This window comes from Saccopteryx leptura, chromosome 5, assembly GCF_036850995.1.
Source record: "Saccopteryx leptura isolate mSacLep1 chromosome 5, mSacLep1_pri_phased_curated, whole genome shotgun sequence".
Taxonomy (NCBI): Eukaryota; Metazoa; Chordata; class Mammalia; order Chiroptera; family Emballonuridae; genus Saccopteryx; species Saccopteryx leptura.
This window is the reverse complement of record NC_089507.1, coordinates 31,056,005-31,078,537: the sequence shown is the minus strand read 5'-3', so window position 1 is coordinate 31,078,537 and position 22,533 is coordinate 31,056,005. Positions and strand designations below refer to the sequence as shown.

Sequence of the window (22,533 nt, the reverse complement as noted above, 5' to 3'; positions counted from 1 at the left end):
AGCCCAAAAATTCATAGCTTGGAACTGCCAAAGGTCTCTCTCTGGTACTCAGACACTTGCCTTGGCATTGCCGTTAAGTTAGAGTATGGCTGGCAGGTGGTAAGAACATGTGGTCTATCCTTGGGCAGTTTTCAAGTTAAAATGTTGTTTCTCTAATACTTATCCATTTGATTTGTTTTTTCTATTATCATCATCCTCTTTGCATTCACAGAACAATTTAATTTTCTGATGATGGGAAGGGAATAGGGACATAAAACTTCTAAATCCAGGAGATAATGAATATCACTGAATACTTTTATCAGGTTATTAATGTCCCTTAGAATATGTTGTTCAGTGCTCAGTTATTTCTTTTATCCAGCTATGCCTGCCCAAATGTTTCAAAAACCTTCATTTTGAAATACTTTATAGGGTACAGAGAGAAAATTAATTTCTACATTTCCTAAGAGACATGATCCAAAAGTGAAAGACCCTCAGTTTGAATGACTGAATTGACCTATTACCAAATTGTCCAACCATCTTTATCCACAAGTGAGACAGGTAGCTATCAATCCCTTAGCCACACAAGCGAGGGCACTTGTTTTGGGGTTGTCTGGCCTGTACCCACTCTTCCCCACTCACACTCCACCTCCAGGCATTACGCTAGTATAAAGATAGTGTATTGAATTTTGAAAATGCCTTCATTAAAATTATAAGGAAATAATCATTTGGTAAGAAAAGGAAATCTAAGAGCGTATGGTTACTCCTATACACGGGGTCTATAAAGAACTAGATAGAGGCAGATGTCCTTGTCCTTTGGATTAGCAGAAAATGTGACTCAAAAATGACTTCCAACTGTTAAGACGGAAAGACACTTGATTGAATGGTTTTTTCACATTGTAAAGACAGGCTGTTCATGTGAGAAGTGTCCTTACTGTCTTGAGGGTTGGGTGCCATTGTGTGTCTTTCCTCTTGATTTGAAGATCTGCTGATTGTCTACAAAAGAAGCCTCTTCTCACTCCAACCCTGAAATTGCCACTGACCTCATTGTTTGGTCTGCCGCTGGAGCAGGAGAGGGTCAGCCACACCTTTTGACACTGTGTATTTTAGACCCACAGCAATCCCTGGCGAGAGAAGGAAAGACTTACTGACATTCTAGAGGATGTTGTATTATACTTGCTGGTAGATCTATGCAGGGGTCCCCAAACTTTTTACACAGGGGGCCAGTTCACTGTCCCTCAGACTGTTGGAGGGCCGCCACATACAGTGCTCCTCTCACTGACCACCAATGAAAGAGGTGCCCCTTCCAGAAGTGTGGCAGGGGGCCAGATAAATGGCCTCAGAGGGCTGCATGTGGCCCGCGGGCCGTAGTTTGGGGATGCCTGATCTATGGCAATGTTTGTTTTCACATAGATTCTGCATTCATTAATGAATGTGATTATTCGAGTGATCTGTTTGATAATTGGCATCCCTTTCCACATTGTCCAGTTTCCAAGTGAACAAGCAAGTTTTTCAAATTAATAATTATTGGTGGTGAACTTCTTTGAACAGAAAGCTAGAATGATATCTAGACCCTCTTCTGCATTTAATCAGGTTTGTTCTTTTAATTCTTGGAATAGGTCCTTACACTTTCAGGCAGTAGTTCTAAAGAGTAGTGTTCTTCCTGTATTACTGGTGGTATTGTCATTAACTGTATGGTAGAGTGGTTTTGAGATTGAAAAATATTAAAGTAGTGTTAAGAGTTAAGAATTGTTATTTAGTTTTTTTTCAGTGAAACAGATTTCCTTGCAGGAAAATAACCTCTCTAAATATTGAGGTGTAGTCGTAAGACATGTGAGTTCTATTTGTAGCTTTGTCAGCAAATCACCGTGCAACCCCAGGCAATTCCTTTCCAATTTCCCAAGCCCTTTAAAATGAGGGTGCTGAGAGCAGATGATTTTTTTTTAAGTTGGAGCAAGAAAAGGTTTATTAATCAAGAAGGCCTAGCCAGTGAAGATGGGAGAACTAATTATCAAATCCACCCTAAGAAAGCCCAAAATTCAGGTGTATTATATATCGAAGGAGGGGAGAATGAGTGAAGTGAAGAGGTGGGTGGGGATTGTAAAGTGTCCCAGGGAAAGGGTAAAATTTCTAAATCCCTTTGTTACTTGTAGATCTGAGTTCAGTTCTAGAGTTACTATGAAAGCAGATCTTTAAGGGGTTTTCCCAGATACAAAATTCTAACATATTTAGAAAATTTAAAAAAACAGGTGTTCCCTTGTTTGCAAATTTTAACTATAAACAGAAGCATGTTTCTTGTTTGGGTGTTGTATCATGCTTTCAAGAGTACCGGGAGCCTTGTTGAGGTTTGTTGTAAAACTAGCAATACTTCCATGAATCCTCTGTTGGTTGTTTATGTGTATGTGTGTGTGTGTACTCTGAGTATTTGTAAACATCCTTTACTCCAAACATCCTGACGGACAATAGCAATGTCAGCATTGTAGAGTTGTTAGTATCTGAGGGCTTTGGAGAAACTGTTACTTAATTCTGTCCAGCTCCACAGGAAAAAGTAATTCCTGTCAGCCACCTCTCTGTGGGGTTTCCTCTGGGCACTCTGGGGTTATAGAAGTCCAGACTGGGGAATAACATGCCTTAACTACCCCATTCGCCTTGCAGCCATGTTTAACACATGTTTAATATGGGGACCTGTTAGGCAGGTGCACTTCCAGCTCCAGCAAAAGAAAGCATGGTGTTTATCCCTCCACGATGTGACAAAACAAAGTACAGCACAGACTCTCACATGCTAACAGATGCCTCTGGGGCTGCAATTTCTGAGCTGAAGCTTTCTCAGCATTTTTAAGAAGCAAGATAAAGCCTTCATTTACCCTAGATCCCTGGTGGACATTTCTTTGGCCCCTCGAGTGTGGCTCTTCCACAAAATACCACGTGCGGACACTTCCTCGATAAGGAATGTACCTAGCTATATTGTTTAAGTTTAAAATATTTGGCTCTCAAAAGAAATTTTAATCGTTGTACTGTTGATATTTGGCTCTGTTGACTAATGAATTTGCCGACCACTGCAGATAAATCAAAGGTTAATTCTCCTGAATTTATCAGTTTCGAGGACAAGATACATTTCCTGATGGAGGGATACTTTGCCTAGTTTTATTTCTTGGAAGATAATATTTATTTAACACTTACAACAATGCTTCAGAATTTACTCTTGATTAATTTCCTCTCATTTCACATAAACTTTGCCCCAGATTGGATTCATGTTATGCAATGAAATAAAAAGATCTGTACATGCTGATGATGACTTTTTTCTAGAGATCAGATTTTATATCAGAGACACCAACAGGCTTAACTTTATTAGACCTTTTTAGTTAAATGTAAATGAATTGCAATGTCATATGTAAATTTAACCCTTTACAAACTAGATGTGCTACTGTTAATTAGTTCAAGTATCATTCTAACAAATTGCTTCCTATATAGAATAAGTCAGTTTTTATCACATTTACTTGAGTGACAGAAATACAAAAGAGGCTTTTATGTTCGGTAGGTAGGATTCTCAGTATAGTGACTATTCTAGGCTATAATCCTTAGTACCATCTTTGTCAATAATTTAGACCAGGGGTCCCCAAACTACGGCCCGCGGGCCACATGCGGCCCTCTGAGGCCATTTATCCGGCCCCCACCGCACTTCCGAAAGGGGCACCACTTTCATTGGTGGTCAGTGAGAGGAGCATAGTTCCCATTGAAATATTGGTCAGTTTGTTGATTTAAATTTACTTGTTCTTTATTTTAAATATTGTATTTGTTCCCGTTTTGTTTTTTTACTTTAAAATAAGATATGTGCAGTGTGCACAGGAATTTGTTCATAGTTTTTTTTATAGTCCGGCCCTCCAACGGTCTGAGGGACAGTGAACTGGCCCCCTGTGTAAAAAGTTTGGGGACCCCTGATTTAGACCTCACCATTCAGATGTGCTAATGAGCTAGACTAGGCTTAACAGGGTATAATCTCTAAAGTTTTTTTTAAAAATTCTATTAAGCAACTGTAAATAAAGAATTTTTGTGTCAGCACATCATTTAATCAGTATTAAAACCATTTCATAGACATTTTCCCTTCAAGTGAAAAATGAATGTTCTTAAAAGCAATCTTTATATGAAGACAGTATATGAATAGCTTTACTTGACAGTATTTTCTTTAGCAACGTTTGCTGAAAGGATCATCTATCTCCTTAACAACAAGAAGGGATTCATCATGAGAAACCTCAGAGTTGCCATAATACTTAGTCCCCAGTCTGGATCAAAACCAGCAAGTCTATCTCACTGCTCACCATGACTGGTGGTGAGAGTTGGGTAGACACCGTGCGTTTCTTCATTCACCTGCAACGCATGTCAGTCTCCTTCTGTGTGTGTGGCACTCTGTTAGATGATGGGGCTGTAATGATCAGCAGAAGTTCACGTGATTCCTACCCCCTAGACTTGATAGTCTAATTGGGGGTTAATGAATATTAATTATGTAATTGAACAGACCAATATAAAGGTCTGTGTGAGTCTGTGATTGAGGGTTGATCTAATTAGGGAGGTGGAGGACTGCTCCCTGAGAAAGTGATAGTTGAGCTGAGATCTAAGAATGAGTGATTAAGTGAAGAACTGGCCAGGCAGATATAGCAGCCCCAACTGTACACAAAGACAATAACTAGACAGCACAGACACATCAGCACCACCGGAGCAGTGGTCGCTGGGAAACTGAGGCAGGCAGGATCAGTAGCAGGTGTGTGGGTGGCCCACTGCCCATCACACTGCATAGCACTCAGCGTCTGCCAGGGCTGGACCAGGCTGGGGGAGAGGGACCCTGTGCCTTGAGCTCTGCAGTTTTTAAGATGCCAAAGTTGAAGCAGATCAGGTGTGTGGAACCGGAGGCTGCTGTATGGCACCAGTACAATGTGGCAGAGCCTTGGCACAGTGTGTGGGAGCACACCCCCTGCCCTCTGCTTTGAGCAGTCTGGAGTTCAAGCTGGGAGGATCAGGATTGATTGCCTTAAGCACTGCCGAAAGCCATTGCCTTTTCTGGGAATCGAGCCCACAAGGGGCTTGCTCAGCCTTTTCTCTCAAGCATCTGAAAAGCTCTTTGGTCAGAGAGAGAGCAACCAGTGAGTAGAAGGGACTGCCCCCATTGCGGTTGGAATGAAGACATGGCCTCCTGAACTGTCCGTTCCGTGCTCTGGCGGAGGAACAGGTGCCCTGGGCTGATGAGGCCGTGTCATGGCCCGTTTGTTAGAAGAAAGAGTGAGGTGGTCTCTCAGGGAATGAAAGGATCCCAGTGAACTTAATTGTACATTTGTCAAAAATAACAATGATTTTACATTTGTACTGAACTCTACTTTTTTTTTAAATCAACCTGTATCTAATATATTTAATTTAAAGGAAAAATATTGAATGGACACATATAACAAAAGAAATGGGAAATAAGAAAATCTGCTCTAGTTGCTAAGATAGTAAATCTTAAATGTTTTCACCACAAGAAAGAAATGATGATTATATGAGGTGATGGAGGTGTTAGCTAATATATTCTGCAATATATAAATGTATCAAATCAACACATTGTACACCTTAAACTTGACACAATGTTATATGTCAATTATATCTCAGTAAAGCTGGGAGACAATGACTAATAAAAGGAAATTTAATATATATACATATATACAAGAAAATGTGCTCTGTCGTGTATTAAGGGCCACTTCTGACTGAATATATGACTGGCTGGTTAAAATAAAAGCTGTACATCAGTCAGACTTTCCTAGTGCTCACATGAGCTAATGGATGAAATTAAGTATTGATGAACACGCCTTCTATTTGAGAAAATGAATAGTTGAATAACAATTATGGTTTAAGTGAAACTTTTTGAAATATCGGTTAATCTTGAAATGCGGTTTTATTTCATTTATGTAAATGTAATTAATTTTACTTTAATATGGCCTCTTAAAGAACCATCACCTCATGATAGTCAAATTTACTTCTAAAATATGTGGTAAGTTTTACTAGTGTGATAGTTTGTTTCTAGGTATCAGCATGTTTGTTTCATTAAAACACTTTGTTCTCATTATACAGTATGTGATTAATTATCCATTGGCTTTGTAGTTACACTGTTAAGTTTAAATATTTCCTACTGAACACTGGATTCTGTGCATAAATATCAGTGAATTTCATGTTGAAGAGGCAAGTTAGCTATTCCAGTTATAGAATAATTATGTAAACCTGCTTATTCACCGTAATCTTCATTCTACTTACGATATTAACTGCCATTCTTTCAGAATTGGCTACAAATTTATTTTCTTAATTTTTAAAGATCCATCTTTCCATAATTCCCTTATTTAGCTTTAATGTTACCAGCCTTTCTGTGATTGTTTTTCCTCTCTTTCTGTCCCTCTTGCTTTCTGAAGCCATGTCCCTGAACCTGAGGATTATGGCTGCTCTCCTGACGAATGGTAAGCTGCATGGACCTTTTGATCTCATTGGTGCCTTTAAAAGTTTTGCCTTTTGCTATCTTGTTAGACACACTTCACTACTTTGCACAAAAGCCATCACTGATCAGATATGGTGACATGCTTTAAAGGAGGTAGTTGTTGAAATTCATTGAATGTCGTCGATTTCCTATTGAATAACCTTTTGTCATTTTATAAACTTTTAGTTTAAAGGTTAGACTTGTCAGAATTTTTACATTATGTATGTATAATAAAGTCTGTAATGATCAACTTGGGGTCCCTGGGCTATGGACTACCTAAGATTTCAGTTACAGCTGTAGAAACTGTGTTTTTAGCTCAGCATTGCCACCTTCTGCCTCGAGATACGTATTCTGCAGCTTTCCAGGAAGACCTGCTGAAGCTGAAACGTTCCTAAGCAGCGGAAATTTCCTTTTCGTTTCTTTTCATTACTTTGCTAAATCTCTTTGGGGGCGAGAAAAGGAACTATTGAAAAGTCAAATGTCTGGGACAAATGATGAAAGACTATACTCCCAAGGATTAGAATTAATGAGAATGTAATTAATTTTAGAATTATTAATGATGGCAAATTAAAGGTTTCACTTCAATACTTTGGGCGTTTTTTTTTTTTTTACTTTACTTTAAAATCCTCCATTTAAAAACATTTTTTAAAAATTAAAAATAAAATCCTTCCTTCATGGATTTGCATTTCCATTTAGAATAGAGTAAGTTTATTTTGAAATTTTTATAATTCATCATGATTTGGTGGCAAGTGAAATTTCAAAAATCTGTTCCTTTAATGCTGGTAAACTGCAGAAAATGTTGTCATTTTACAAGTGGTTATGTTCTCTTATTTTCAAGTTATACGTGTTTTTTAGGATTAAGCTACATTTCCGATATGCATGGAAGTCTAATAACATCATTTAATATTTTTCAACTTGGGTTTTATATCAACAAAATAGAGATTTGGTGATAATTTGCAGTAAACCTCACGATCCCTAGGGATTGAAGGCGGAGGCAGCTGTTTAGTTCATGTGATAACTGATGAGTCACCTCATTTAAGCCCCTTGTTTAGAGTGTCATGAATTTAAACACCTACACAAAACTGAAATTTTTTAGTATTTTTAAAAATGTGTCAAGATCATTCTATTAATTATAAATGCTGTTCATTAATGTAGAATTAGTACACATTTTTCTACGGTCACTCATGTATTCTTAAGAGAAAAGAAATTATCTTTCCCGTATTTTTATTAAAATTGAATGGAAATGTTAAAGATTGTTTACTCGTGCCATTTAAAATAGACTACTTTCGATAGAGGTTGTTCATAACTTTTATCATTGTTGGAAAGCGAGAATGTTATTTTATATAGTTTAATGCATTCCTTTTGTAGAACATCCTCTTGTAAAATTTGATAATTGATATTCTAAACTAGGTAACTCCAAATTTAAAAAATGCCAGCATTTTCATAAATTGTATAGTTCCACTTATATATAAAATTAGCTATTAATGGTATTGTAAAGTAAGCTTTACTTTAAATATACGATTGAATTCCCCGCCTATCAAATAGTTACCTGCAGGCCTTCAAAGATGAAGGAACAAATACTTTTTTTTTTTTTTTTTTGTATTTTTCTGAAGTTGGAAACGGGGAGGCAGTTAGACTCCCGCATGCGCCCAACCAGGATCCACCCAGCATGCCCATCAGGGGGCGATGCTCTGCCCATCTGGGGTGTTGCTCTGTTGCAACCAGAGCCATTCTAGTGCCTGAGGCAGAGGCCACAAAGCCATCCTCAGCACCCGGGCCAACTTTGCTCCAATGGAGCCTTGGCTGCGGGAGGGGAAGAGAGAGACAGAGAGGAAGGAGAGGGGAGGGGTGGAGAAGCAGATGGGCGCTTCTCCTGTGTGCCCTGGCCGGGAATCGAACCTGGGACTCCTGCACGCCAGGCCGACACTCTACCACTGAGCCCACTGGCCAAGGCCCAGAACAAATACTTTTTGAGTTTCTGTTGTGTCCTGGGTCTTGTTCAGGGTCAGGGAAGCAGACTTTGAATTCTGACTACCCAAGTTCACATCCTAATCCCACTGGTGCCCTTGAACAAGTTGCACAGTATCTCTATCCACCTGTCCTCATCTGGTAGAATGTGGACATCATAGGGAGGTTGTGAAGATTAAGTGAATTCTGTTTTTAAAGGGCTTATAATCATACTTGGACATAGTAAGCTCACAGAGAATGTTAGCTCTGGGTCTCTTCCTTAATCCTCCTGACATATTTGAGGAGTTGTGGTTGACATGACTATTCTAAAGTTGGTGAAATTTAGGCAAAGAAGCTAATTAACTTGTCCTGAAGTATACAACCAGAAAGCATGGCAGCTGGAGTTCAGAATTCACTCTTTCTGGTGGTGAAGTAGGTGCAGCTCACACGCCATCCTAAAGACTTTAAACAACTTTAGAAAAGAACTCCTTTTAGGGCATAAGATGTCTTTGCTATTTGTCATTTTATTTTTTGTGTATTTCTTGTTTTGTTAAGGTGGTAAGAACATGTGAAATTAAAATGACTTCAGAAAAGTAAACACGGGGCCCTGGCCGGTTGGCTTAGTGGTAGAGCATCGGCCTGGCGTGCGGGGGACCCGGGTTCGATTCCCGGCCAGGGCACATAGGAGAAGCACCCATTTGCTTTTCCACCCCCCCCTCCCTTCCTCTCTGTCTCTCCCTTCCCCTCCCGCAGCCAAGGCTCCATTGGAGCAAAGATGGGCCGGGCGCTGGGGATGGCTCCTTGGCCTCTGCCCCAGGCGCTAGAGTGGCTCTGGTCGCGGCAGAGCAACGCCCCGGAAGGACAGAGCATCGCCCCCTGGTGGGCAGAGAGTCCCGCCCCTGGTGGGCGTGCCGGGTGGATCCAGGTCGGGTGCATGCAGGAGTCTGTCTGACTGTCTCTCCCCGTTTCCAGCTTCAGAAAAATACAAAATACAAAAAAAAAAAAAAGAAAGAAAAAAAAAAGAAAAGTAAACACGGGGAGGGGGAGAACCTTGCATGTTCATAAAACTGGCACCCCCCTAACCGCGTTCCAGTTGGTTTCATGTTGCCGATGAAGGTCCTGGTTGAATCCCAAGCTCCAGGCACCCGATCACATCTTGATGCTGTTGGTCTTCAGGTGTAAACTAGAGCGTGTGATGACTGTTTAAATCCGATATCTGCAAGTTCATTCCTGTCTGTCGGCAGCTTCACTATTCAATGCGAAGTTCATTGAATTCCATATATAAAATTCATGGCCTGCATGTATGTTACCTACCACGTTTACTACAAAAACATCAAGTTAAAAAAAAGCCATCATATTTAACCCATCAGTGTATGTAGAATACTTTACATTTAGCTGCTATTGAAGGTAAATCAATAATGTTGTAACCCTTTCCAACAAGTTTTCTTGACTTCAGAGATAGGTAGAGGATAGCTGTAGCTCTCCTTCCTTAAATATATTAATATAAATAGTTTATAGAGGTAAAATCATTTCCCAACATTATAAATTCTTTTTATTAAAAAATCTATCACTGAAGAGGGAAAAATCTGCTTGTTCTCAGCATCCATGTAGCCCTAAGATATGGTTATTTTCCAAAACTATATCTTTTCATACTCATTTTTTTCCATGTTTATTGTAGAAAATTTCAAGCATAAACAAAAGTGGACAAATGTACTCAACTACTCACTTCAATGATGTGCACTCAATACCAATTTCAGTGAATCTATACCTTTTCTTCACTATCATTTTGAAGCAAATTCCAAATAACATACTTGTTTTTTCTTAACTATTTTATACAGTGTCACGTTATTCTTTCTGATAGTTTTTTTTTCTTTTTAGGTGAATGTTAGCGAGGGTCATTCTCCAGAAAAATTACCTGAAAGTGTTCTGCGCTTAGTCATTTCACTGCGATTTTCCGTATTATACTATCATTAGATAGTACCTTTTCCTGGTCTCTTTTATTTTCTCATTCATTCTGGCATATAATTATGTAGGGAGTAAGTGGTATTTCCATAGTCTGTAACAGCTAGGCTCACTAAAACCTTCTTCTGGGTGTGACTGCATAATAATGAGATCTAATGCATGCAAATTAGTGTTAGTCTTCAATTAGTCAATTTGACAAGTAATTTCTTTATTCCCGTGAGGCAGCTGTTTCAGAGAATGTTTTGGGGCTCCTCTTCTGTAATTGCCTTTGGAAATACTATGTGCTGCACAGAAAAGTAGGTCTCATTACTTTGGTTAAAACCAATGTCCAATAAAAATATTAGATTCAATCATGTGTTCAGATTCTTGACCTTTACTGGACCTGATTCTGAATATCAAATGTATTTCTCAAAATTATGTCTCCCTTTAAGTTATTTTGATTTGGAACCTGTAGCACCATTCAAAAGGAGGTGCAAATTCTTTTCAAAATAAAAAAAAAAAGTGCCTTACAATCAAGTTGCCTTTCTTCTTCCTGTGTGCCCATATGTGTAGTATAGGTAGGTATATCATGTATACATTTCATCTGTGTGTAGGCAGTGGTGGGATTCAAATAACCTAACAACTGGTTCTCTGCCCTAATGACCATTTTAAGTATAAAAAACAATATACCAAATGGTATTTTATTATTTCATGCATTTAATACTTAAATAAGAACAATAAAAGAGGTACACAAAACTAGATTATAAGAGTTTTAAAATATTAATGAGACTGACCAGGCGGTGACGCAGTGGATAGAGTGTCAGACTGGAATGCGGAGGACCCAGGTTCGAGACCCTGAGATCGCCAGTTTGAGCGCGGGCTCGTCTGGTTTGAGCAAAGCTCACCAGCTTGGACCCAAGGTCGCTGGCTCGAACAAGGAGTTACTCGGTCTGCTAAAGGCCCATGGTCAAGGCACATATGAGAAAGCAATCAATGAACAACTAAGGTGTTGCAACAAAAAACTGATGATTGATGCTTCTCATCTCTCTCCGTTCCTGTCTGTCTGTCTCTATCTATCCCTCTCTCTGACTCTCGCTCTGTCTCTGTAAAAAAATTTAAAAAGTGCCCAAAATATGTTAAAAAAAAAATTAGGTATCGGTTCTTCCAAACCACTGCGAACCGGCTGAATCCCACCATTGTATGTAGGGTATGTATATATATTTCAGGTAGCTGACCTATATTTTGTCCTTGTTTTTTAATTTAAATTTGATTTATTTTTTAAGTTTGTGAGGCACTGACTTCACTAATTTAAAGGGTGTTTGGAGAGAGAGGCTGGCCCCTCTTTCCCGGGGGTAGAGCCCTCCATTTTGCCTCCCGGAGGCAGCCAATGTGACCGATTTCAGCTGTATGCTTCCAGGTCTGTACATGCATGCACTTTTCCTCATAGTTTTACAGTAAGTGAGGCATACTGCACAGCTTTGTACCAGCTCTTCTTTTTACCAGGCATCCTTGAGATCTGTCCCTGTTCCATGAATAGCTCCCATTTTTTGTATAGTATTCTGTTATGTGGATATGCCACGATTATTTAACGCAGCATCCCTGATAGAACTTGGGTTATTTCTAATATTTTGCTCTTTTAAAATGTGCTGCAAAGAATGAATACATACAGCATTTTGCACCAGGTGAATAATTAGTGTAAATTCCTAGAACTGGAATTCTTGGCTCAAAGCATACATGCATTTTAAATGTTGATAGAAATTGCCCTATTGCCCTTTGTCAAAGTTGAACCAATTTTCATTCTTGCTGATGAGATATAATTTCATAATCATAACAGCACAGAGTTGCCATACTTTTATTTCTGTTATATTTCATTTCTCTCATAGGATAAGATTGAACTTACGTTTAATGCCAGTAATATTTCCTTCTGTATGAACTGTGCGTTTATACCCTTTACACATTATTCACTGCCTTGCTGATCTTTTTCTAATTGATTTCTGAGTTATTTTTATTTTATAAAAATTAGCTTACATATATGAATTGGAAATAATTTTTCCCAGTTTGTCATTTGGCTTTTGACTTTGCAGTAGTTCTTGCTCCGCAGAAATGTTTTAGCTTTATTCACTCGGATTTATCTGCTTGTTTTGTTTTCTAAATTATATCTGATACTTCATCATTTTCTACTCCGAATTTATTTTCAGAATTTTCCCATAGCTTTAGTACTTTAATTAGAACATTCCTGAATCTGAAGTTTATTTTGGTTTAGGGTGAAAAATATGGGTCCAACTTTTTTTTTCATTTTTCTGTTGACTCTCTTGTTGACATGAATTTTGAATTTAAAAAACATCATAGTCCATATATGAAAATATCTAATACCAATTAAGCCATATGCATTCTGAATTTTCATTTAACTTATTGCTATGGGAACCCTCCACTTTTTTATGATCAGGAAATAATTATTTACAAAGTATCATAGCTTTTAAATCAAGCTATAAGAAGCTGCAAATTAGATAATGTTATAAGCTACCTGCTCATTGTTGTCCTTACCTGAATGTTCCACTCCCTGCCTTATTGCTTCTTGCAAAACACCATAATTTCTTTGTCTCCTGGTGAGCAAAGTGCCACTTGACAATTTCTGTGGAAAAATTTAAGAAAATGTTGGTTTTGGCTTGCATTTATATTTGTGAGCAGTTCACAAATTCATGTAGTTTTGTTAACTCGCTGTTTAAAGTATTACTTGTACTTGTAATGCAGTTTGGTTCATATTATATTTTGAAATGACATGCACTTCCTAGTTTTATCTCTTTACATTTACTAAAAGTGAACATTTTGTAAGATTTTGGAGAGGGATGGTGAGAATACCATGCCCGAGTTACCTATCCCAGCCTATGGTTTGTGGTTTTTATGATCTTGGGAAGGAAAGCCAGTTTCTGGAAGAAGAGCTCTAAATAGCACTATCCGTGGAGGAATCCTTCACTAGTGGATAGAGGAAGTGACGTGTCCATGCAGACATTTTAATTGCATATCTAATATTTGTTATAAATACATTTGACAGTTATATCAATTATCGTAGCTGTGATTTATAAAATGAAAGGATTACTGGTGAGATGAATATGACATATCTTCAGATTTATAAAGGCTTTCAGTCTAGAATTCTTTAAAAAGAAAACATCACCATATGCAAGATGTTACTATGAATATTCTTTGATATTTCAATTTATCTAGCAAATAAGTAAAAAAAAAGTATAAAGAACAATTAATGGACACATTTTAATAATTGGAAGATTTTATGGAACCCCAAATAAACTATTTTTAAGATATGATAGTATTTGGAGGATTTTTCTTTCCATATTTAAAACTAGAGGGAGAGGAATAAGTATAATAATAATCTGTTTATTCTGTTTCCCAGGCATGTTTTGCAAATTCTAAACTATTACATGTTAATACTGATGTATTATAATTCTGAGAATTAAGAGACCAAACTACAACATGTAAAGAAGGATGTATGTTATTATAAACATTCTAACTTCTTCCTTTGGTTTATGGGAAAAATAAATTTCATTGAGGATATTGTATACATTTAATTATTTTAAATTCTTAATATCAAACACATTTTTTCCTCTGAATTAATTCAGAAATTTTCTTCAGTGTACAAAAAAGTTCATATCTAAACATTTTCACCGACCATTGAAAAGTTTACCCTTTGGATTTAACATTCCCACTTACATGGTCCTTGTTCTTTCTTTGAATCTCAACCTTTCTGTATTAATTGCATTGCCCTGAGATTAATAGTAGCTAGATTACAGAGGCAAATCTGGCCCCATTTGTTTCTTATGGAGCACAGAGCATGTTTGCTGATCTGCGGAGAGCCACAACCCCTCAAGTCCCGTATGCTCTTATGATTTGTTCTCAGTATACAGAACAAATGTGATCTGTATGTAAATATGTCAGATATTTGTTAGTGATGAGAAAATACGTGAACAGTTTATATTTTTATATTTCATATGATAATTATGTAGTATTAGTCAATACAAATAAAGATTTCTCATAGGCTGTGGTAAAAGTATTAATATTATTTTTTAAATGTTTTGTTTTTTAATTTTTCCATTGATTTGAGAGAGAGAGAGAGAGAGAGAGAGTAGCATCAACTCATTGATCCATTTAGTTGTGTACTCATTGATTGTTTCTCGTATGTGCCCTGACCATGGGTCAAACCCATGACCTCTGGCACACTGGGAGGACACTTTATCCACTGAGTCACTTGGCCAGGGCCTAATCAAATTTATTATTATTATTTTTTTGTATTTTCTGAAGTTGGAAACAGGGAGGCAACAATATTATTTTTAATACAAATTTTATCCTCAGAATTTTTAAAACTTGAAAAAAATATGGAAGTTGAGGAAATTCAATTCCAAGTATTTTAGCAGTTTTGTTACATTTTTTAATTAATTTTTTTAAAATTTCATGTGACTACAATAGAATTTCACGCCAGGAAAATGAACTATAAAATACTATTTCTCATTACGCTGCAAAGTCTCACATTTTACAATGCTTGAAAATATTTTATGACTTAATCATGAAATCTGTGATGTCTTATTCAGTGATGCACTCTAAATTATACTGAATCTATTAGGGCTTTGTAGATATAATGACATATTTGAAAGGTTATACATAGATCATTGAGCTGATAAGTGAACCAGGTTTGCTCCATTTTTTTCCCTTTAGGCAGAACTCACAGTTTGGAGATGACAAAACATTTAGTGACTCATCATTGCTGGAAAATCTCCAAAATAATCATGTAAGTGACATAAAGCCAATATATTTTAATTAATGAGTGAAAACTAATGAGCAATCCTCTGAACTATCTTCCATGTTTATATATTTTATGTTTATTTTTTAATGTCAAAATCTACTGCTAATTTTTTTACTTGGTCAACATGAATTTATGGTTATTAGATGTTTAGTTTTAATATTATGATCAAGATTCTTTCTTTTCAAATACTTTATGCTAAGTTATATTAGAACCCTATTTGTTTGAAACAAGTCACTATTAACAATTTCAAAATAGCTATAGAAATTAGTTACCTGTTCAAAATCATAGGCTAGTGCCAATCTATACAGTAAGAACTGTGCACATCTTTATGAAGTTATCAACATTTACTAAAACTTCATCAGATGAAGTGATAGAGATTCCTGGAGTTTAAACCCCAGAACTTTTTCTGACGATTGCTACAAGCTCAGTCTGTGAAAACTTGAACTCATGCTCGTTACCCCAAAACGTGCTCCCTCTCAAGCACAGGTAGAGCTCTAGCAGTGTGTTCATATGGGTACTTTTGTATCCTTTTTTTAAAAGACAGCCTTCAACCAAATTTTAGCTTCAGGATCCACAAAACCTAGACCTAGACCCAGACCCCTTTTCTCTTGTGTTCTCAGGTTCAGTGAGTTACACCATCACCCGTCTTATTGCCCTTTCTAGGAACTTAAGGGTTGCTTTTGGTACCTCCTTGCACCGCCATCTCTAGATTAGTAGAATCACTGAGACCTTGTCCATGCTGACTTCCAGAGTGTATCCTGAATGACATGTTCATTTCTTTCTCACTTACACCCCCCGAGTCCAGGCTCCCAGCATCCCTGGTGTGAATTACCATAATGCCTCCCAGCCATTCTCCTTGTTTCCCTTTTACTCCCCTCCAATTCTTGCTGCGTGAGACAACTGCAGTGACGCAGATGGAAACCAAGTCCCACCCCTTCCCTGTTTGAAACCACTCTCTGGCTCTCCTCTTACCTTCCAGAGCTGTACAACCTGGCCCCTGCCCATGTCCCCACCCACACTCAGAGCCCCTCTTCCCCCTCTCTCCTTGGGCCACATTGGCTTCCTTTATGTTCTCACATTTCATTGTTTCCTTCTTCGGGACCTTCTCATCGTGTTGGTTCCTGCTGGATGGAAAACTCTCTGCTCAGTTTCTCATGAGGCTAACCCTCATCAGCTTAAATATCACATCGTCTTGAAAACGACCGCACACTCACCCAAATCACAATACATGATTGGCATTCTCTTCTTTGTAGCCCTTTCCAGTCCGTGAATAAATAGCACTTGTCTGTGTATCTGTGCTCTGCTTTCCCAAGTCGAAGCTTCACATGGCAGAGACCGTGTCTCTCTTGTCGACTGTGGTAGCCAGAACACAGTTTTTTCAAATAACGTTTGATTTAGTTTGATTCAACCACTTCACTTCTTTTTAGTTTTGATTTGTTTTGTTTTTTGTCCAGAGTATGGAGAAATATTTTTTCTTTATTCATTTGAGTGACATTTTTCTTCATCAGGAGCCAGACAGGCAGATGTTTAGTTTAAGAGATCTGGTTTTACTCTGATAAACTCTAGCTCCTTGCAGAGAGGATTCGCTTCTCTGTCTTCCCCAGGCCATGCGAGTCCATTGTACATAGGAATTGCTCAATCATTTCTTTGTTAAAACGTGTCAGGTTAAGGTTGCCATTTTTTGGAGAACGGGAGGACAAGGCATTAATCCCCTGCTGTCATCAACTCAACCCCAAATAGTGAACCACAGTGAGATGAGATGCCTAAAACTTTGATCAGGAATTAGAATGAGATATATGAATGTTTTTTAACTTCTCATCTGTCTTCTGAGCATAGTATTTGACCATATCTACCTTTTTCACTGTACTATTTGTTTGGCAACACAGAGTTGTCAGGTATAAATGTTTAGAAATGAATGAGTGTGTGCTAGAATGAATGATTTTAGTTAAAATGTATTTTCTTCATAATGGAGGTTGTCTTCTTAGTTGGCTATATAACCTCACACCCTCAATGTTTGACATGGTACTCTTAGTAAATAGATATGAAGTGATATTGCTATCATTAGTGTCAAAATGTTTGAATGGAAAGGTCTGATGTATGTTTATTTCCCACAGCCAACTGCACCCATAATATGTGAATTTCTTACAATGATGGCCGTTTGCCACACAGCAGTACCAGAGCGAGAAGGTGATAAGATTATTTACCAAGCGGCATCTCCAGGTACAAATGAAGCAATTGGGATGTATTTTTTTCATTGGAGCATTGTTCTGAAATTTGAGATTGTCAAGAAAAAAAAAGATTTAATTTGAAAAAGTAAAATAATCAACTTATTATTTTTAGGTAAAAAATAATAGGCTTAATTTTAGACCTATTTTCAATGTAAAATTGGATAAATAGCCACTTCAATTATTGTAAGATTTTACGAAAGAGAGAACACACTTTGGAGAACTCTGTTATAAGTGCTGTAAACTGTATTCTAAAGCAGTACCTGTGACTTTGTAGAATGTACCAAATTCCTTATAAGAAATGTTTTATCTCGTTGCTGAGACAGAAACTACGGTATGTGAACGTTCTCCTGTCCCACACCCTACCCTCAGCAACTAGGTTTGATATGGCATGGTGATGATAGTAACTAATATATGCAATAATAAAGCATTAATTCATTTACCGTATCTTTGCTCCGTAAGATGCACTTTTTCCCCCCAAAAAAGTGTAGGGGGAAATGCCTGTGCATCTTATGGAGCAAAAAATATGGTATTTCATTAAATATTTTAACACACCATTTGGTTCAGAATGTTTTTTTCTTATTTTCCTCCTTAAAACCCTAGGTGTGTCTTATGGTCAGGTGCATCTTATGGAGCGAAAAATACGGTATATTCATTTAAATTGAATTGTCCATTAGTAGCATCAGTTTTTCTACAGTCAGTGTTTGAGGAGGAAAGCCATAAAATACAGAAAGGCAGTTTCATGTCATTCATTGTAAGAAAGGTTTTCTAGAAAATATGCTGGATCAAGTAGTATTTGTAAATTTTCCTTCTTGTATATGAAGAAGAGTGAGACTCAATCTTTAGAAATATGGCTCTATGGTCTATACCTATATCATAGTCTTAAGATTCTTCTACTCATTTCTTTGGTCTTGCCATGTAATTTTAAAAGAAATGGATTGTAATAACAGGAGCCAGAAACCTTCTTTAAAAATCGAACAGCACGCTGTATAGCACTCGTGTATTTCTCTTGTATTGGGCATTGAGGGTAATGTGTATTTCACCATGTATTTACTTTTCCCGAAACAGATGAGGGAGCCTTGGTCAGAGCAGCCAAACAATTGAATTTTGTGTTCACTGGAAGAACACCTGACTCAGTGATTATAGATTCAGTAAGTTGTTTATTTTTAACTCATTGTTTCTTCAAAGTAAACAAATGTGTAGTTTCCCAGGTAAAATAATACCAAAAGGCTTGCTATAAAATAGGGGCTCCCCTCTCCAGCTGTCTGTCCCAGAAGCAGCCACTTTCTGCTCCTCTCTCTCTCTCTTCAGGCCTGCACGCACCTCGTATTTTCCATTTCAGACATGTCTGCTAACTTTCTGTTTTCTTATATGAAGTGAGGATTTCTCTCTCCTGGCTCACCGTACCTTCCCAATATTATCATAATTATATTAGAAGTTTTGGTTAAGCAACTATTCAGACCCAGATTTTAAAATGGGCAAAAAGACTTGAACAAACATCTCTCAAAGGAAGATACATGAATGGCCCATGAGTACACGAAAGCACATTGTTTAATGTTAAAAAAAAAAAAAGCACATTGTTAGTCAGGAAAATGCAAATTATAATCACAGTGAGATTACCACTACATACCACCATAAAGGCTAAAATTAAACACATGCCACCTAATGTTAATGACAATATAGAGCAAGTAGAGCAGCACCAGGTATGGCTAGTAGACATGTCACAGCGATAGAGTTCCTTTGAAAAACATTTTAGAGTTTGCTAACATAGGTAAACTTGCACCTGACCCAGCAGTTGTACTCGTAGTTAACCAGGAGAACTGAAGACGGATGACCACAAAACGAAGTCCAGTGGAATGTCATTAGCAGTTTTATTCATGGTAGCCAAACACTTGAAACAAACCAAATGTCCATCAGTTGGGCAGTAGATAAACAGATTTTGGTATACTCATTTAATAGAATTTCTATATGATAAAAAGGAATGAATAATTGATTCATCAATAGCATAGATAAATCTCAAAAACATTATGTTGAGCAAAATAATTAACAAACAGGCACAAAGGAATGCAAACTCATTTCATTTATATGCAGCTCAAGATCAGGCAAAACTGGTTTGTGGTAACAGAATTCAGAACAGCTGTTGCCTCAGGGTCAGAGAGGAGATTTATTGGAAAAGGGTACAAAGGAATTTATGAGGTAATGAGAATATACTGTATCATGATTGGGGTGGTGGTTACACCAAGTATACCTTTTTCAAACTACTGTATTCAATTTTCATTGAACTGTACATTTAAGGAATATGTACTTTATTGAATATAAATTATATCTCATTAAAAAAATCATTGCCTGAACAGGTGGTGGTACAGTGGATAGAGCGTCGGACTGGGATGCAGACGACCCAGGTTCGAAACCCCGAGGTTGCCAGCTTGAGCGCGGGGTTGCTGGACTGAGTGTGGGATCATAGACGTGACCCCATGGTCGATAGCTTGAGCCCAAAGATCGCTGGCTTGAAGCCCAAGGTCGCTGGCTTGAGCAAGGGGTCACTCATTCTGCTGGAGCCCCCTGGTCAAGGCACATATGAGAAAGCAATCATTGAACAACTAAAGGGCTGCAACAAAGAATTGATGCTTCTCACCTCTCTCCCTTTCTGTCTGTCTCTGTTCCTCTCTCTGGCTCTCTCTGGCTCTGTCAAAAAAAAATGTCATTATTTAGTGTTTATATTATTATGCCTGTAGTGGTATTCTTAGCTAAACATTGTTGTATTCAGTAATTATTTTCTTGTTTTAATTTTGTTTCCTGACATAACATTATTTCCTGAAAATATATTTTTTTTATTTCCTAAAGATAAATGCCTATATTTTTAAATTGCTTAATCTTCTTTCTACCTATTAATAATTGTCTCCCTACCTTAAAAACATACTAAGAATACACTTTTATCAGATACTCTTGTCAATTAGCAAATGTGTTCTCACGACTTCCTTCTCGCAGTCCTCCATTCTCCTGTCTGGGCCAGTTTTGTTCTAAGGCCTGCTTCTGTGGCATTTGACATTTCTTTAGCTTTTCTCCTGTTTAGGACTATATAGATATAATCTTCTTTCTTAGGGAACTCCCTTGTTTTGATGGAACACGTACACTGAGAGTTTCATCAAGTTAAAATGTCACTGAAGGCCCTGGCCGGTTGGCTCAGCGGTAGAGCGTCGGCCTGGCGTGCGGGGGACCTGGGTTCGATTCCTGACCAGGGCACATAGGAGAAGCACCCATTTGCTTCTCCACCCCCACCCCCTCCTTTCTCTCTGTCTCTCTCTTCCCCTCCCGCAGCCAAGGCTCCATTGGAGCAAAGATGGCCCGGGCGCTGGGGATGGCTCCTTGGCCTCTGCCCCAGGCTCTAGAGTGGCTCTGGTCAGGGCGACGCTCTGGAGGGGCAGAGCATCGCCCCCTGGTGGGCAGAGCGTTGCCCCTGGTGGGCGTGCCGGGTGGATCCCAGTCGGGCGCATGCGGGAGTCTGTCTGACTGTCTCTCCCCGTTTCCAGCTTCAGAAAAAAACAAAAACAAAAACAAAAAAAGTCACTGAAGCAGTGACACAGTAGTGCTAGCCCCCAGCAAACCCAGCTCCTGACTCCTGGTTGACAGTTCACAGTCTTACAGTTGTCACCCTGGACTCTCAGCCCTAGCGTCCTAGGGACTTCCTTTCACTTTTATCCTCTGTTAGATCTTCTGTTTCCTAAATCCCGTGTCTTCCTTGTTCTTGGTTTCCTCTTTGTTTTCTGTGGAACACATTCTTCAACAGCTTCTTGAGGAACGGTACATGGGGGATTAGGATTACTTATTTATTTATTTATTTGTCCTTTCAGGTCTAAACATTCTGTATCCTACCATTGTGCTTATGATAGATAGTGTGTCCGAAAACAGAATTCCAGGGTGGAGATCATTTTCCTTAAGTAGTTTTATTGCTTCACTGTCTCCTAGCTGAGACAGTGAACACCTCCCGTACACCTCACTGAGAATCCAGAACCCATTGGGATTCCACATCTGCTGTGACACGTCCCTGCTCCCTCTTTCTGGAAGGCTGTGGGATCCTTTTTGTCCTAAGAATTCTGAGCCGCTGTGATCGTGTGCCTCAGTGGGAGTATGTTAACCCAGGGTACGGGCCTCTGGGTGGGCCCTTTTTCACTTGGGAACTGCCATGCGGTCCTTCATTTCTGGATAACTTCCTTGAATGGTTCCACTTCCCTTCCCTGTTTTTACTCTGTTCTCTCTTTAGAATTCTTGAACTAATCTTTTAACTTTTCCTTCCTGCGGTCTTTGCCGTTCTGTTCAGCTTTTTGAAGTCTTCCTCAGCTTTGTCTTATCCTTCTATTAATTTTTTTTTCATTTTTGTCACCATGCTTTTGATTTCAGAAGTCTCCTTGTCCTTTCTTCTTTAACAGTATCCTGTTTTTGGTTTTTGCATGTCATCTTTAGATTCCTTTTCTGAGAGGAATAATGACAATTTTTTAAAGTTTTTAGTTTAAAATAAATTTACAAAAGATAAAAATAAAAATACAGGAATTTACAAGCATAACAATTTAATTAAACTCTGGTTTTTTACCAGAGTATAAAATGGTTAAACTGTCGCTGCCTTTGTCTTTGCAGTGATTGTTGTTTAGGGATAATCCTACTTCACCAAAAGTGAAACAGTGACTTTCAGAATTTCTTTGGCAGATGTTCCCATTTTCTACGTAGGAGAAATGACCAGTATTTAATTCCTGCACCCCTCGTATGTGGTATACGATAGCCTGCACCAGGTCTTTGACAAGAACTGCAGTATGTGGAAGAGGAAGGCCAGTCTCCTCCTACACTGCCCAAGAGTAGCACACAGGGCATAAATATTAATCACAAAAACATAAGAATTGTTACAAGCAGTCTTACTGTTTTGAACATTTTCCTCATGGGTCCCCTTGAAAAGCATATATTGGCTAATACAGACATATTTTCAAGGGTATAAAACACTGCAAAAAGTTTTATGCTATCAGGAAGACACAACAGTGCAGTTCCAATGACAGAATAGAAAATGCCACACATGAAGCACATGACAAACCCCTTCTGCCCGGGGTTGAAGCCAAGCGGAGAGGCGCCCAGGGCCTGCTCACCAGCCCAGCACCCCCGTG

General features: G+C 38.3%; 1 protein-coding gene across 6 annotated transcripts in view; it reads left to right on the top strand.

Annotated features, from left to right (window-relative positions):
- Positions 1-22,533, top strand: part of ATP8A1 (ATPase phospholipid transporting 8A1) — a 232,445-nt gene that overhangs the window by 83,292 nt on the left and 126,620 nt on the right. For 4 of the 6 annotated variants that reach the window (XM_066387032.1, XM_066387031.1, XM_066387030.1 and 1 more), the window contains 4 exons: positions 6,402-6,446; positions 15,074-15,146; positions 17,276-17,381; positions 18,455-18,537. In XM_066387032.1, the coding sequence (XP_066243129.1) occupies positions 6,402-6,446; positions 15,074-15,146; positions 17,276-17,381; positions 18,455-18,537 (307 nt within the window). The remainder of the gene's footprint in view (positions 1-6,401; positions 6,447-15,073; positions 15,147-17,275; positions 17,382-18,454; positions 18,538-22,533) is intronic. The other 2 variants (XM_066387035.1, XM_066387033.1) reach the window with 1 other exon arrangement.